The sequence below is a fragment of the Haliotis cracherodii genome, unplaced genomic scaffold, assembly GCF_022045235.1.
Source record: "Haliotis cracherodii isolate W230 unplaced genomic scaffold, xgHalCrac1.p SCAF_11, whole genome shotgun sequence".
NCBI lineage: Eukaryota > Metazoa > Mollusca > Gastropoda > Lepetellida > Haliotidae > Haliotis > Haliotis cracherodii.
This window is the reverse complement of record NW_027266266.1, coordinates 34,059,552-34,078,169: the sequence shown is the minus strand read 5'-3', so window position 1 is coordinate 34,078,169 and position 18,618 is coordinate 34,059,552. Positions and strand designations below refer to the sequence as shown.

General features: G+C 41.7%; 1 protein-coding gene across 2 annotated transcripts in view; it reads right to left on the bottom strand.

The window, feature by feature from the left end:
• Positions 1–5,605: 5,605 nt before the first annotated feature.
• The window catches only part of LOC139456420 (uncharacterized), a 90,269-nt gene continuing 77,256 nt past the window's right edge, over positions 5,606–18,618 (bottom strand). For both annotated transcript variants that reach the window (XM_071238120.1, XM_071238121.1), the window contains exon 3: positions 5,606–12,715. In XM_071238120.1, coding sequence (XP_071094221.1) covers positions 10,738–12,696 — 1,959 coding nt within the window. In that variant the 5' untranslated portion in view covers positions 12,697–12,715 and the 3' untranslated portion in view covers positions 5,606–10,737. The remainder of the gene's footprint in view (positions 12,716–18,618) is intronic.

The window sequence follows — 18,618 nt, the reverse complement described above, 5'->3', positions numbered from 1 at the left end:
CATGTGTGTACTATCTATCCTGACGTATCTGCAGCTCCTGTGTGTGTACCAGGTATCCTGAAGTATTTGCAGCTCCCCTGTGTCTACCCTCTATCCTGACGTATCTGCAGCTCCCGTGTGTCTACCCTCTATCCTGACGTATCTGCAGCTCCTGTGTGTCTTCCCTCTATCCTGACGTATTTGCAGCTCCCGTGTGTCTACCCTCTATCCTGACGTATCTGCAGCTCCCATGTGTGTACCATCTATCCTGACGTATCTGCAGCTCCTGTGTGTCTACCCTCTATCCTGACGTATCTGCAGCTCCTGTGTGTACCATCTATCCTGACGTATCTGCAGCTCCTGTGTGTGTACCATGTATCCTGAAGTATTTGCAGCTCCTGTGTGTGTACCATCTATCCTGACGTATCTGCAGCTTCCATGTGTCTACCCATCTATCCTGACGTATCTGCAGCTACCGTGTGTGAACCATCTATCCTGACGTATCTGCAGCTCCTGTGTGTGTACCATGTATCCTGAAGTATTTGCAGCTCCTGTGTGTGTACCCTCTATCCTGACGTATCTGCAGCTTCCATGTGTCTACCCATCTATCCTGACGTATCTGCAGCTACCGTGTGTGAACCATCTATCCTGACGTATCTGCAGCTACCGTGTGTGAACCATCTATCCTGACGTATCTGCAGCTCCCATGTGTGTACCATGTATCCTGTGTCTACCCTCTATCCTGAAGTATTTGCAGCTCCTGTGTGTGTACCCTCTATCCTGACGTATCTGCAGCTTCCATGTGTCTACCCATCTATCCTGACGTATCTGCAGCTACCGTGTGTGTACCATGTATCCTGTGTCTACCCTCTATCCTGAAGTATTTGCAGCTCCCATGTGTGTAATATCTATCCTGAAGTATCTGCAGCTCCCATGTGTCTACTGTCTACCCTCAGTGTTTCATGGGTGTAATTATGTACTAACCTGGGTGGATATTCCTGTGTATTCCTTGCGTTCATTGGATCTTTGGAATCTGCCTTTAAACTATTCATTCCCAATTATTAACAAGTGTAAGTATTCCTGGACTGGGCTTTTACCTATTATGACTTGAACACTGAGCAGCGAGTACTTCCCGTGCAATCAGGATGTAACACATACGTCTACAACAACAACAACACAGACACACAAACACGTACTCCTGGGACTCTGACATGCCACAATGGCTTTAGCTTCAATGACGAATATATTGTTATGCTCTATTGTGTTATATCGTTATTACTATTTCACGCAGACACCTCCACCTGCCTGGTGAGACAAGGGCATAGTGCAATATACACAAGATCAACGAATATCTAAATATCTTCATCAAATAACTCTTATCTTGGCCTGTCCGTGTTATACTAATAATGTTGATAATATAAACATACCGATCGGAATGACCTCGGACCACCCGGATCGCGATGCCAATCGACGACTGTCAAAACGTATAAAAATAGACTGTAAACTGTAATATTTTATATGGACGTCAAATCACTTGCGACTTGTGATAACTGTAAGTGTAACTTGTATGATTGATTCATTACAATCTTGTAATATTCCGTCGGAATGAATCCGGAATGACTGTCGGGATCTCGGGACTGTCAGACGTCATTTGGACGTCAACAAGACGTCATCCGGTTGTCAAATAATCACTAATTTGCTATCAAATACTTAGTGAGCAGACCAGGTATTAATATTAGTCATGTAAATAAAATGTTGCACTACATGATATTGTCATGACGATATATCACGATGTCCACAAGAGAGATGGTGTTCGTCGTTACTGACCTTATGATTGATGTAAATGATTTTTAACTGTCCTGAGGATATTAATAACTACGCCTTAAACGTTTACAAAAAAAGAAGATTTAATGTAAACCTTAAATCAACATGTGTTAAAGTAATGTTTAAGGATAGCGATTGTAAAATAACATGATTATCAATCCCGTTAGAACAATGTGTAACCAAAACTCATTTGAGGTCATTTTTATTATTGAATTTACGTTTTAGAAAACCACCCTCTGTGTTCTCTTTATCGCAACTCTCCTGGTATTTGTATGGTGCATACCAACTGGGTGTAGTTTAGGACTGAGCCTTCTAATGTTTTAAGAACACCTGCCCCTTTTATTCCCTTCTGTGAAAAAACATATGCTCTATCTAAAGTTTCAGTAGAAATTTGGAAATGAGGCGTTCATACCCAGCACCGGCAGATGTTTCACTACCCTAGCAGAGATACCTCGCATATATCTCACTTCCAGCTTTATTACGGCCTGCTTACTTGCTCACATTATTGATAAAATATTGGCAACAACATGTTCAACCGATTTGGGTTATGTGGCAACACTGCTGGTATGAACATTTCATTTTATAATGCATTTCCATGCTTAAAGTTTTCGGCCAACATCAGTATTAATGTAAAGTGCATGTTCTGTGATGGCTATCCGGCATAAGATCATATATCGCTAAGTGCTTTAGTAGAGGACAAATCCATCTTTTATCATACGTTAGCGCTGAAGCATATCAGTAACCCATCTCCGGATCTAATAGTGTTGGTGCGACAAACATGGATAGAAATATAAAGGTATGCATACATCTAAGCTAGGTGTTGTAGTTGGTATATAACTGTAACCTAAGATCTAAGACAGAGGAAGTGGTTGGTGTATAACTGTATGCACAGATCTTTGTTAGGGGAAGTAGTTGGTGTATGACTGTATGCACAGATCTAAGACAGGGGAAGAAGTTGGTGTATGACTGTATGCACAGATCTGAGCTAGGGGAAGTTGTTTGGATGTATAACTGTATGCACATATCTAAGCTAGGGGCAGTAGTCGGGTGGTTTAACAGTATCCACAGATCTCAGCTAGGAAAAGTAGTTGGTGTATAACTGTATGCACAGATCTCAGCTAGGAAAAGTAGTTGGTGTATAACTGTATGCACAGATCTCATCTAGGGTAAGTAGTTGGGGTGTATAACTGTATCCACAGATCTCAGCTAGGGGAAGTAGTTAGGGTGTATAACTGTATGCACAGATCTAAGCTAGGGGAAGTAGTTGGGGTGTATAACTGTATGACAGATCTAAGCTAGGGGAAGTAGTTGTTGTATAACTGTATCCACAGATCTAAGCTAGGGGAAGTAGTTGGGGTGTTTATCTGTATGCACAGATCTGAGCTTGGGGAAGTAGTTGGTGTATGACTGTATGCACAGATCTAAGCTAGGGGAAGTAGTTGGTGTATAACTGTATGCACAGATCTAAGACAGGGTAAGTAGTTGGTGTATGACTGTATGCACAGATCTGAGCTTGGGGAAGAAGTTGGTGTATAACTGTATGCATAGATCTCAGCTAGGGGAAGTAGTTGGTGTATGACTGTATGCACAGATCTAAGCTAGGGGAAGTAGTTGGTGTATGACTGTATGCATAGATCTCAGCTAGGGGAAGTAGTTGGTGTATAACTGTATCCACAGATCTGAGCTAGGGGAAGTAGTTGGTGTATGACATTATGCACAGATCTAAGCTAGGGGAAGTAGTTGGTGTATAACTGTATGCACAGATCTAAGCTAGGGAAAGTAGTTGGGGTTTATAACTGTATCCACAGATCTCAGTTGGGGGAAGTAGTTGGGATGTATAACTGTCTCCACAGATCTAAGCTAGGGGAAGTAGTTGGGGTTTATAACTGTATCCACAGATCTAAGCTGGGGGAAGTAGTTGGTGTATAACTGTATGCACAGATCTAAGCTGGGGTAAATAGTTGGTGTATGACTGTATGCACAGATCTGAGCTTGGGGAAGAAGTTGGTGTATAACTGTATGCATAGATCTCAGCTAGGGGAAGTAGTTGGTGTATGACTGTATGCACAGATCTAAGCTAGGGGAAGTAGTTGGTGTATGACTGTATGCATAGATCTCAGCTAGGGGAAGTAGTTGGTGTATAACTGTATCCACAGATCTGAGCTAGGGGAAGTAGTTGGTGTATGACTGTATCCACAGATCTAAGCTAGGGGAAGTAGTTGGTGTATAACTGTATGCACAGATCTAAGCTAGGGAAAGTAGTTGGGGTTTATAACTGTATCCACAGATCTCAGTTGGGGGAAGTAGTTGGGATGTATAACTGTCTCCACAGATCTAAGCTAGGGGAAGTAGTTGGGGTTTATAACTGTATCCACAGATCTAAGCTGGGGGAAGTAGTTGGTGTATAACTGTATCCACAGATCTAAGCTAGGGGAAGTAGTTGGTGTATGACTGTATGCACAGATCTAAGCTAGGGTAAGTAGTTGGTGTATAACTGTATGCACAGATCTCAGCTAGGGGAAGTAGTTGGGGTGTATAACTGTATGCACAGATCTCAGCTAGGGGAAGTAGTTGGGGTGTATAACTGTATCCACAGATCTAAGCTAGGGGAAGAAGTTGGTGTATAACTGTATGCACATATCTGAGCTTGGGGAAGTGGTTGGGGTGTATAGTTGTATCCACAGATCTAACCTTGGTGTTGTAGTTGGTATATAACTGTATGCATAGATCTAAGCTAGATATTGTACTTGGTGAATAGCTGTATGCATAGATATAAGCCCGGGGCAGTTGTTGGTGTATATCCGCATCTATACTGAGCTCATTGATTGATATATAAGTGTATGCATAGATCTATACTGAGGACATTGCCTGGCGTATAACCGTATAGAAGATAGGGTCTGTGGTTAGTGCGCCACTGTATGCATAGATCTATACTGAGGACATTGCCTGATGTATAACCGTATACAAGATAGGGTCTGTGGTCAGTGCGCCACTGTATGCATAGATCTATACTGAGGACATTGCCTGATGTATAACCGTATAGAAGATAGGGTCTGTGGTCAGTGCGCCACTGTATGCATAGATCTATACTGAGGACATTGCCTGATGTATAACCGTATAGAAGATAGGGTCTGTTGTCAGTGCGCCACTGTATGCATAGATCCATACTGAGGGCATTGCCTGATGTATAACCGTATAGAAGATAGGGTCTGTGGTCAGTGCGCCACTGTATGCATAGATCTATACTGAGGACATTGCCTGATGTATAACCGTATAGAAGATAGAGTCTGTGGTCAGTGCGCCACTGTATGCATAGATCTATACTGAGGACATTGCCTGATGTATAACCGTATAGAAGATAGGGTCTGTGGTCAGTGCGCCACTGTATGCATAGATCTATACTGAGGACATTGCCTGATGTATAACCGTATAGAAGATAGGGTCTGTTGTCAGTGCGCCACTGTATGCATAGATCCATACTGAGGGCATTGCCTGATGTATAACCGTATAGAAGATAGGGGCAGTGGTCAGTGCGCCACTGTATGCATAGATCTATACTGAGGACATTGCCTGATGTATAACCGTATAGAAGATAGGGGCAGTGGTCAGTGCGCCACTGCATGCACCTGTTTAAGCTGGGAGCAGTGGTTGCTGGAGAAGTGTTTGCATCTCATCAACGGGTAGTTTGTGACAGGGACACGAGTAGTATATGATATCTTGTCATTACGTTATCACACATTCCCAACAGATCAACAGTTTTAAAGAGATTTATTGAAAAACAAGTCTTATAGATACAGCATATCAATAGACACAACTCACATATGCCTCCTTTATAGAAACAAACAAGACATAACGAGTGCTGTAGATATGAAATATGGTGCAGTGGCACATAAAACAATAGTATGCTTCTTAAATACGTTGTAAATCAAATTAATAAATGCATAATCTGCATATGGGTTATATGGTCCCAGGTATGGCTATTTCTTGTAACGCATACCAAGCGGCCGCAACTATTTCGCAACTCTAATATCGCGTGTAATGTTACAATTGAACACAAGTAGAATAATGGATTAATGAAATAGTCGAGATTACAGCTTAAAGGCACAACGGACCTACAGACTACAAACTGAGGAGAGCATGAGAGTTAGAGAAGGGCATGTAGTCTATGGAGCGCGCTGCTGTTGAAGAAGTAGCAAGGATCTACCTGGTCGCCAACACCGAGAGAACATGCAGGGCAGATGGCGGGGACATGGCCACAGTGATCAGGCGCGACTCAAGAGGAAGGGGCGCTACCACCCTTTTGGGGAACAGTGTAGGCAGATGTAGGAGACGCATTCAGGGAACACACAAGATGTAGAACAAAACTGTAGTGAGGTAACTTTGCCTAAAGGAGGACATGGAAGGTGTCCTGCATTATGGAGAGCCGGTGCACATTCATCAGGGGGCGTTGAGGCCATTGATGTACAGGTCATGCAACAATAAATACACGTGGGACTTGACTTATGGCAAGTTGGCGATAAGAACCCACAGAGGCCGTATTGAGGGTACACGGCGGGAGACCAGCAAACATCACTTGTTTGACACAGGCTGCATCAACGTTTATGAACCGTCTTATGTAACATGATGGAACATATTACAATCGCACTAATCGCAGGGTATTGATTAGACGCACCTTGACACTTGATGATAGGGGCTGTAACAGCCAAACTGTGACGACCAACATTAGCCATAACACAAACTGTGACGACCAACATTGGCCATAGCCCAAACTGTGACGACCAACATTGGCCATAACCCAAACTGTGACGACCAACATTGGCCATAACCCAAACTGTGATGACCAACATAAGCCATAACTCAAACTGTGATGACCAACATAAGCCATAACACAAACTGTGATGACCAACATAAGCCATAACACAAACTGTGATGACCAACATAAGCCATAACACAAACTATGACGACCAACATTGGCCATAACACAAACTGTGACGACCAACATTAGCCATAACACAAACTGTAACAGCCAACATTAGCCATAACACAAACTGTAAAAGCCAATATTAGCCATAACACAAACTGTGACGACCAACATTAGCTATAATACAAGCTGTAACAGCCAATTTTGGAATATCAGCTGTAACAAAAACTGTAACATACAGCAGTGTCTTTAACACAATCTCTTCTGGCCAACATGAGCTGTACACAATCTTATGAGCCAATATATGCTATAACACCGGCTGTATAAGCCAATATATGCTATAACACCGGCTGTATAAGCCAATATATGCTATAACACCGGCTGTATAAGCCAGTATAAGCTATAACACCGGCTGTATCAGCCAATATAAGCTATAACACCTGTTGTATCAGCCAATATAAGCTATAACACCTGTTGTATCAGCCAGTATAAGCTATAACACCTGTTGTATCAGCCAGTATAAGCTATAGCATCGGCTGTATCAGCCAATATAAGCTATAACACCTGTTGTATCAGCCAATATAAGCTATAACACCTGTTGTATCAGCCAATATAAGCTATAACACCTGTTGTATCAGCCAGTATAAGCTATAACACCGGCTGTATCAGCCAGTATAAGCTATAACACCGGCTGCATCAGCCAGTATAAGCTATAACACCGGCTGTATCAGCCAGTATAAGCTATAACACCGGCTGCATCAGCCAATATAAGCTATAACACCTGTTGTATCAGCCAATAAAAGCTATAACACCTGTTGTATCAGCCAATATAAGCTATAACACCTGTTGTATCAGCCAGTATAAGCTATAACACCTGTTGTATCAGCCAATAAAAGCTATAACACCTGTTGTATCAGCCAGTATAAGCTATAGCATCGGCTGTATCAGCCAATATAAGCTATAACACCTGTTGTATCAGCCAATATAAGCTATAACACCTGTTGTATCAGCCAGTATAAGCTATAACACCTGTTGTATCAGCCAATAAAAGCTATAACACCGGTTGTATCAGCCAGTATAAGCTATAGCATCGGCTGTATCAGCCAATATAAGCTATAACACCTGTTGTATCAGCCAATATAAGCTATAACACCTGTTGTATCAGCCAATATAAGCTATAGCATATTGTAGAAAAGATGGACCCATCACATGACATAGTAGAAATGATGGCAGTTAGACTGGTTAGACAGATTTCACAGTAGATGTTTGTCCCAATGACGACATAAGGTGAGCCCTATGTTTAAGTATCTTCATTTCCCTGTGCCGAAGGGCGGTGGGGTAGCCTAGTGGTTAAAGCGTTCGCTCGTCGGGGCGAAGACCCGGGTTAGAATCCCCAAATGGGTACAATGTGTGAAGCCCATTTCTGGTGTCCCCCGCCGTTATATTGCTGGAATATTGCTAAAAGCGGCGTAAAACTATTCTTACTGACTCACCCTGTGAGCAGCTGTAGTGGAAAAGACGTCAATGATACAACAGGCAGTAGTAGCTGTGATGGCTTACATTAGCTGTAAGTAAAGCTGATTAGTCAACTTTAGCCATGCCATTAACTATGACGACCAACATTAACTACTACTGTTACTTGTAACTGCCGACATAAGCATTACCCGTGAATGTTAACATAATCTGTAACAATAGCTGCGACTGTCAATATTAGTGATAATATTAGCTGTAGCTGTCCACATCTGCTATATACAGCTCGGACTGCCGACACTAGCTCACACGTGACTGCCGACACTAGCCCACCCGTGACTGCCGACACTAGCCCACACGTGACTGCCGACACTAGCCCACACGTGACTGCCGACACTAGCCCACCCGTGACTGCCGACACTAGCTCACACGTGACTGCCGACACTAGCCCACCCGTGACTGCCGACACTAACCCACACGTGACTGCCGACACTAGCCCACACGTGACTGCCGACACTAGCCCACGCGTGACTGCCGACACTAGCCCACACGTGACTGCCGACACTAGCTCACACGTGACTGCCGGCACTAGCCCAACCGTGACAGGGCATGGCACGGCTCAGAGATGGAGCCAGCTAGCAATCGGTGAGATAAGGAGAGTAGGAGAGTATGTAAAGAACTCCTACCACATCTATGTCCATGACAACACACATAATGACCTTAGCACAAAGAGTGAACGATGTGTTACATCAGACATGGAAACATCGCAGCTCAAGAAGAGTCGGACTACGATAGAGAAACACATAATACTATATGTAAAAGACACAACATACAAAATGAAACTCTGTTTTTGAATTGAAGCATATATGTATTTATGCATTGCACAGCGTTATAGGTAACACTCAACATGATAGGAACTGTAATCAATATCAGAGTCTTCTCAGGCATAACTAAGCGTGTTGTACTCTGTAATGAATTACTTTAGAAAACACCTGTACATTGCAAATATGGATGTTTGTGTTTAATTTTTAAAGACCTAACTGATAGTACTGTTCTGGATTATATCAGCGTGGCGGTGTGTGCAAAGATGTTGTGTTCATCGCCTAAAACTACCTCGTACAGTAAACGTCTAATGATTTCATCAGGAATTGAATACAAAGACAATCTTAGATATAGCCTAGACTTTGGTCATAAGATAGCCCAATCTCGAGGAATAAAGGTGAACTTCAACAACAGAAGAGGTTGCCGGTTAAAGCAGTAGGAAACATCGTCTTCTCAACCCATGGATGTCTGTACACATAAGTACCCTTATGCTGGCATAGCGCAAAGCAAAATATGCAACTACGGTTGTTATTACATATATACTTTCTTTAATAAAGACCCAATATTGACACATCATCTCCTTCCTTCATGACACGTGTTTTGTGTTACCTGAACATAGACACCACGCACAAACACACATACTAACACATGCACGTATGCATACTATATCACACACACAAATACACACGCACCCACACACGCGCACACACACACGCGCGCGCACACACGCACAAAACCATACGTACAAACAAACACATACACAGAACCAAACACACATAACAACACGGGAGTGTAACCGCCGATCTCAGAGCCATGTTAGCTTGTCAATACCACACATATTGTCAATGAGTTTGGTTAACATGCATATAATGAGATTAAGTAGGGGAAAAGTTTATTCATTAACGTTCCCATACCACGATTTACGAGGCATGAAAAGATCAAAACAATTTAACATTAGAGAAGACAATATCATAACACTTCTTGAAATGGAGTATTGCACCTATAAACTATACATGTGCATATGGATGTGGAGGAATAATCAGTAGCGATATGTACACGGCTTAGAGTGAATGTATTACATGTAGACAAACATGCAAAATGTATACAAAGTATTACGAAGTCAGAAGCCAACCAGAGAGAAAAGGTCTAAAAAAATACTTTCTTAAAGAGGACCCCTGAATAAATCGACTTATATATCGGTGCAACTAGGAAACCATGGAACCTCCCATACTTCAAGAAACTGTAAGACTGAAGTCCCGTCTAGGCACCTGCAGCAACATCTGCGGCAACATCTGCGGCACGTCTACAGCCTTAACCAATGCACCAGACCGACCGTCCTTGAGTCACACTGCCTAATCTGCGTGACCGGTGACATATCTGTCTTATCTCACCAATTCTTCAACATATACAATAGCAACTCTGTGTGATAACGACCTCCTATGAAGCTACATCACACCATCACCGGTTCAGACAGCATCATGTCTCTGTAGTTGTTTATCTTGGGTTCTGGTCAAGCGCGATCAGGAGTCATGTTCTTTGTAGTTAGGACTTCCAAATCAGAGTAATGTTATCACATGCATTCAGTGAATAGATTCAGTCGTTTATGTGATGTTTAGCTCTTCCTTACATGCAGACTAAATCAATGAATAGTCGTATGGTCAGTTGGAACCTCAGCACTTGGTAGTGCATGACGGAAGGTCATCACACACCACTGGGTACACTCAGCTCAGACTGTGTCTCAGTATAAACACAAGGCAGGGGATGAGCAAGAATAACATATGGTATGACAATGGTGTTGTGCTGAGGATGGCACCATTACCTACTGATGAGCTTGGAGTAATGATTGGTTCCTGTTCCACCTCAATCTCTGCTTCCTCGGGGGCGATCACAGTATACTCGATTCTACCTAAAGTGGATGTTATTTGTGTTGTTTTCTCTGTTGTGGTGGTAGTTGTTCTTAACACTCGCATGATATTCTGACACAGATTTTCCTCAGTGATAGTGAAATAACCTTGAAGTTTGGCGGTCTCCATTAATTCATAGGAGAAACAATCGCCAGCTGTAAGAACCTTGATTTTGCTGTCGTCTGTGAACACCCAACACAGGTATGTGTCTCTACTTTTGGCGACAACTGCATGCGTATCATTGCCGAACTGGAAGGATGCCACACACCTATAATCGATGGGGAGGTTAGGGGAGGAACAGTTGACAGGCTGCACCGTGATGCTGTCATCTTCATGAACAGGGCTGTAGTACAGACAACCACCGCAGTCTTCTCCCTCCTCTCTGAAAGACAGCCCGTATTGCAATGACGGTGGGAGCCCGCAGCTTACATAATGGATCTTTTCTTTGCGTATGAGTAGCCTTGGTGGTTTCAAACTGTTGTCATACAGACTGTCAGGCTTTGACTTAAATCGTTCATCATCACAGATAAGTTTCTTCTGATCATGCGTTGGTATCAGAGGCCAGTCGAGTCTGCGTCCTAAGCGGTACTTCATGACCGGAAGGGCTATCTTCTCCAGTTCTACACAGGCGTATCGCGGGTAGCACCCGTTGTCGAACAACTCAAGAAGGACTCGTCGATCTCGATAATAATCGCTCTGCATCTCCAAACACTGAAATCTTCCTATGTCGTTTATATTCATAGAATAATCGTAGATGTTGATTTCATTTTCTCTGCTCCCTTTTGCGTCGATCCATTTCCCTCTCATATGTTCGGGAAACGTACACAAGCCAATTTCACTTTCATACTCACAATCACGACATGTTTTTGAGCAGTGCTGCCTGAAATCTGTGTCACAAAAATCCTTGATCAAAGAACATCCATCTACGGCATCAGCACAGATACTTGAGTGAACTTGTTTTTCAATGCTGATGTAGTAATAGTTCAACGTTTCCTCTTCCGACTCGTTAGGATGACAAACAAGGTCCAGCATAAGATATGCTCCTTTCATATCCCCCAGGGCATCACTGATACGGAGACACCACATTTGTTTGTGAACAGTCGCATGTTGGAGAATAACAAATGTTTGGCCATTTTCTTCCCAGTGAGCAATGCAGTATGCTCTTTGTTTCACATCTCGAGGCAGAGAAGGTGGGATACATTGTTCGTCCCGGAAATCAAACAATATTCCTTCCCCCTTTTCACATTCACTTTCAATCCTTAACAAAAGAAGATGGTCGGCACATACTATAGTGTGGTTAGGGAATTGCATCTGTACGTTGTAGCCGCCGACAAAAGGACAAGTAATGCGCTGATCGGGTGTTTGGCTTAACTGCACGATAGGCCAGTGATCCAGAGCCATTAAACGATCCTGACACAAGTCAATGGAGCGCCGATTCGAGTTACGAGATACTTTCAGTTGAACAATATTGGCACTTCTTCGAAGAAACTGCATACAAACAAAACGGTGCTCTTTTTGTTTCTCCTCGTGAGTCACCAAATACTTGCCATTCGAGGTTTTTTGTATACATCTTCGAGCATATGCACTACCACTTCCGCCTTTGATCTGGTTAATTTGCATGTACGTTCCCTTGACGTACGCAACAAATGTTCCCTCTCCATAGTCTGCAGCCCAAGGTTCTTCTCTCTGGAGGAACTCGGGGAACCTGCACGTGGCTCGGGTGCTTGACAGAGCACAGAGCAGGGAGCAGAGGGGTAGGAGCTGCAGCAACATCATCTGCCTGTCTGCATAACACCTGCAACATACATGCAATACTTGTAAAGAGCCGTGTTGTCATAAATATTTACTCAAAACCTGTGGAGCATATCAACGTCACGATACCTTAAGTATTCTATTGACAGCTTGAACGGCTAAGGCACACACTGCATATCCTCGATAGATTCTAAGTGTAATGTCTATATGTTCCCCTGAGAAAGATGCTTAAAGCAGAGTATCAATGTATTATGCAGCAGAAACAACATTACTCTACATGACAGAGTAATATAGCAACTGCATGGACTGTTGTATTATTTGGTTGAAAATGTATATCATTATAAATATGCATTAAGAGGTTATCAAGCTGCATAAGGTGTATTAACTGGTTTAAAATATTGAGGAAAATCGTAAATGCGAATAAAATAGCCCACTATCATATAGATATTATGGTGTTTTGTTATAAATAAACGAGTTTTTTTCATGTGTGTTTAAATAGTTTGAAAGGTTACTATACCTAATACTTAAACGTGAAACTGTGAGCTCGGTGAATGATTTCCCGATATGCATCTATAGTAAAATGTGAAATTGGAGAGGAAGTTAACAAGTGCGCCCCATGCTATGCACACTTAACCTTTTTTTTAATTCGGACAATCAGATTAAACAAGAAAGAAGTGAGCAAAGCTCACATACCCCCGTTATCCCCGCTGATCAACAACAAATAGTAAATAGTTGTTAATTAATGAAATATTTCTAACTGATTTTAACTTCAATGTTTTAAAAACTAAGATTGAGTTCCAGTGACAATTGACCCCCACCCACCCACCCACCCCATACCACACCCCATACCACACCACACCACCCCACCCCATCCCCCAAATCTCCCATGTTACCAGTGTTCACTACGAGGAAGGTGATCACCATGAACACCTTTGAATAAAAATTTGATTGAGGAGTTACATAAGAAAAATTATGAAAAGGACCAAAAATTGTTGATATAACAACACATCAAAAATGGAACAATATCATATAAGAAAATTAATAAATTGATAATTTCCATCTAGCCTTAACAGATTTGGTAAAGAATTCATAAATTGAAACTAACACAAAGCGCAGATACTTATGATGATCTACATGAGTGGAAACAATTTTGGAAAATATATTAGCTATACAAAACCAGTCATCAAAATTTCTAAATTCCAACAGGTTTCCATGAAAACAGCAAAAGAGAAAACTTTCAGAATCTTATAAAAGATTAAAAAAAAAAATCATAGTAGTTAATGTAGCAAGTTTGCTGAAGCTAGGATACATGATATTGTAAACATGGATCGTACATAAACTCTACCCAAAATTTATGTTTCACCATGATTCTATGGAAGCGGCAACAATTAAAAAATCAGAATCTTCAAACTAGCAAAAGGCACAAGTACTCATTGTGGTAAATGTGTGTAGCAAGATTGATGAAGCTAGGATGCATAGTTAAAAAGATATGGGCCGTACAAAACACCCACCCTAAAAGTTTAAGTTCTTTAATGTGTCCATGGAAACGGCAAAAATTAAAAAGTTCAGAATCTTCAAACTAGCAAAATGCACAAGTACTCATTGTGGTAAATGTGTGTAGAAAGTTTGGTGAAGCTAGTGTGCATGGTTAAAAAGTTATGTGCCGTACAAAACACCCACCCTAAAAGTTTAAGTTTCTTAATGTGTCCATGGAAACGGCAAAAATTTAAAAAATCAGAATCTTCGAACTAGCGTGGGACAAGTACTCATTGTGGTAAATGTGTGTAGCAAGTTTGGTGAAGCTAGGGTGCATGGTTAAAAAGATATGGGCCGTACAAAAGCTCGGACGGGGGTATAATAAAGCAACTAAATATTTTAGAAATATTTATCTTAGTGAGTGAGTATGGTTTTATGCAGCTTTTAGCAATATTCCAGCAATATCACGGCGGGGGGCACCAGAAATTTTATCTTAGAAAAAGAGAATAATCTTGACGCAGATCAGCGGATATCCTTCACTTCAGCGAAACCAGGTATTTTCAAATGTTTTCATTGTCAACATTTTGTATCTACATTGTGGAAACTATTATTCGTTTCAAATGCTTATTTAAGGTATAGTGTGGCTGTTGGACTGATTTAGTTGTGATCTGTGCAAATTCATGGATATTATCAGTTTAGGTTTTTCTAATGTACTTTTTCATTACTAACCGAAACATGTAATAACATTACTTTCAGACACCAAGGATCAACAATTTGAAAACTGCTCAGGTGAATAAAGACGATGTTTCTCGTGGAATATCAAACCCATGAGTACAACAACGACAGCAGCAACTTTTATGTAATAACTTTGTGTTTTACCGTGCGACACCTTAATGAGTTCCACGTGCTCTCAGGTTCCAGGTGCTACGTCTCCTGTAGTGAGTGGGTAAGAGCACTGCACACCTATATCTCTTGAATGAAAGGTGTTATTTTCGTATTGGTACTTCCAACCTTTCACACAACACATCCAGCAACAACGTCAAGTGTAAAAACAGTAATTGCTGATCTTTCACCAAATAACACCAGGAGAAAAAAAGTATCTAGCAATAGAAGGAGTTGAACACGGACCAAACGACTGAAAGCTTCGTGGGGATAGATTGCGACATTGCAACGATGATTTATAAAAAAATCTGATCTCGATCAATAACTACAACAAAAAAATATATATGCATTTTTTTCCTGCTACAGTATCGATTACCTCGCGGCTCGGTTCAATTCGCACACATTCGACAGAGCAAAGATCCCACTAATATCCGCTTTGAGGCAACCGTGTTGGCCATTGTTTCAGTGAGATGGTGCACTGCTAGCGGAAGAGCTCTTTTCTCAACCTGTACACAGTGTCTCTGGAGCGAAGCCCGCAAGGCACATCGCTCGTAACCTTAGAAAGCTCGACAACAACCTGGAATGCCAAACCGCTAAGAAACCGGATGTGAGCATGTAAATAATTCACTACAGCTTTGACTATCTCTATAAAATATTTACGTGTCACTTTCACGGGAACTATTTCGAAAGCATGTGTATAGTAGATGAACATTAACCTTTGGTGCACCAATTTAGGACAACGTTAGATATCCCTTTAATATTTGAAATGTGTGATTTTCCTGTCTAACATATCTTAATCTTGGACTATGGGATATGAAATATTGTGTAAGACATACTCTCACACCGCCCACTACTGTGAGATATGAAGTATTGTGTTAGACTTACTCTCACACCGCCCACTACTGTGAGATATGAAGTATTGTGTTAGACATATTCTCAAACCGGCCATTACTGTGATATATGAAGTATTGTGTTAGACATACTCTAACACCGCCCACTACTGTGAGAAATGAAGCATTGTGTTAGACATACTCTCACACCGCCCACTACTGTGAGATATGAAGTATTGTGTTAGACATACACTCACATCGACATATTGTGTTAGACATATTCTCACACCACCCACTACTGTAAGATATGAAGTATTAAGTCAGATATTCTCTCACACCCTCCTGTACTATGGCATATGAAATACTGTGTCAGACATTCTCTCACACCCTCCTGTACTATGGCATATGAAATACTGTGTCAGACATTCTCTCACACTGCCCACTACTGTGAGATATAGAATATTGTGTTAGACATATTCTCACACCGCCCATTACTGTGAGATATGAAGTATTAAGTCAGACATTCTCTCACACCCTCCTGTACTATGGGATATGAAATACTATGTCAGACATTCTCTCACACCATCCTGTACTATGGGATATGAAATACTGTGTCAGACATTCTCTCACACTGCCCACTACTGTGAGATATAGAATATTGTGTTAGACATATTCTCACACCGCCCACTACTGTGGGAAATGAAATACTGTGTCAGACATTCTCTCACACCCTCCTGTACTATGGGATATAAAATACTGTGTCAGACATTCTCTCACACCCTCCTGTACTATGGGATATAAAATACTGTGTCAGACATTCTCTCACACCCTCCTGTACTATGGCATATGAAATACTGTGTCAGACATTCTCTCACACCCTCCTGTACTATGGGATATAAAATACTGTGTCAGACATTCTCTCACACCCTCCTGTACTATGGGATATAAAATACTGTGTCAGACATTCTCTCACACCCTCCTGTACTATGGGATATAAAATACTGTGTCAGACATTCTCTCACACCCTCCTGTACTATGGCATATGAAATACGGTGTCAGACATTCTCTCACACCCTCCTGAACTATGGGATATAAAATACTGTGTCAGACATTCTCTCACACCCTCCTGTACTATGGGATATAAAATACTGTGTCAGACATTCTCTCACACCCTCCTGTACTATGGCATATAAAATACTGTGTCAGACATTCTCTCACACCCTCCTGTACTATGGCATATAAAATACTGTGTCAGACATTTTCTCACACCTTCCTGTGCTATGGCATATGAAATACTGTGTCAGCCATTCTCTCACACCCTCCTGTACTATGGGATATAAAATACTGTGTCAGACATTCTCTCACACCCTCCTGTACTATGGCATATGAAATACTGTGTCAGACATTCTCTCACACCCTCCTGTACTATGGCATATAAAATACTGTGTCAGACATTCTCTCACACCCTCCTGTACTATGGGATATAAAATACTGTGTCTGACATTCTCTCACACCGTCCTGTACTATAGGATATAAAATACTGTGTCAGACATTCTCTCACACCCTCCTGTACTATGGGATATAAAATACTGTGTCAGACATTCTCTCACACCGTCCTGTACTATGGCATATGAAATACTGTGTCAGACATTCTCTCACACCCTCCTGTACTATGGGATATAAAATACTGTGTCAGACATTCTCTCACACCGCCCACTACTGTGGGATATAAAATACTGTGTCAGACATTCTCTCACACCCTCCTGTACTATGTACATCGCGAAGTGCATCAAATCACGTGGGCACCTTGATTATAAGCATGAAAAGATTTAGAAAAAGTCTGTTGACAACGAGTTAGCGGTGAACATGCTTTGCAAATCCTGCAGTCGACCGAAACCTGCATGACACTTTACGAACCGGATTTCGATTTCGGTGCGCGATTTTGATTGAACTATGCATAGACTCGTTAGTCCAGCCAAAGTCTAACTCCATAATACCAGCCTAGTTCGGCAAGGGTGGAAACTGGACTTTTATGGTCAGTAAACTCACTTGCCTCGGGAAGATGTATGAAATACTGTGTCAGACATTCTCTCACACCCTCCTGTACTATGGCATATGAAATACTGTGTCAGACATTCTCTCACACCCTCCTGTACTATGGGATATGAAATACTGTGTCAGACATTCTCTCACACCCTCCTGTACTATGGCATATGAAATACTGTGTCAGACATTCTCTCACACCCTCCTGTACTATGGCATATGAAATACTGTGTCAGACATTCTCTCACACCCTCCTGCACTATGGCATATGAAATACTGTGTCAGCCATTCTCTCACACCCTCCTGTACTATGGCATATGAAATACTGTGTCAGACATTCTCTCACACCGCCCACTACTCTGAGATATGAAGTAGGCTGTTAGACATATTCTCACACCGCCCACTACTGTGAGATATAGAATATTGTGTTAGACATATTCTCACACCGCCCACTACTGTGAGATATGAAGTATTGTGTTAGGCATATTCTCCCACTGCCCACTACTGTGAGATATAGAATATAGTGTTAGACATATTCTCACACCGCCCATTACTGTGAGATATGAAGTATGCTGTTAGACATATTCTCACACCGCCCACTACTGTGAGATATAGAATATTGTGTTACACATATTCTCACACCGCCCACTACTGTGAGATATGAAGTATTGTGTCAGACATTCTTTCACACCGCCCTGTGCTATGAAATATGAAA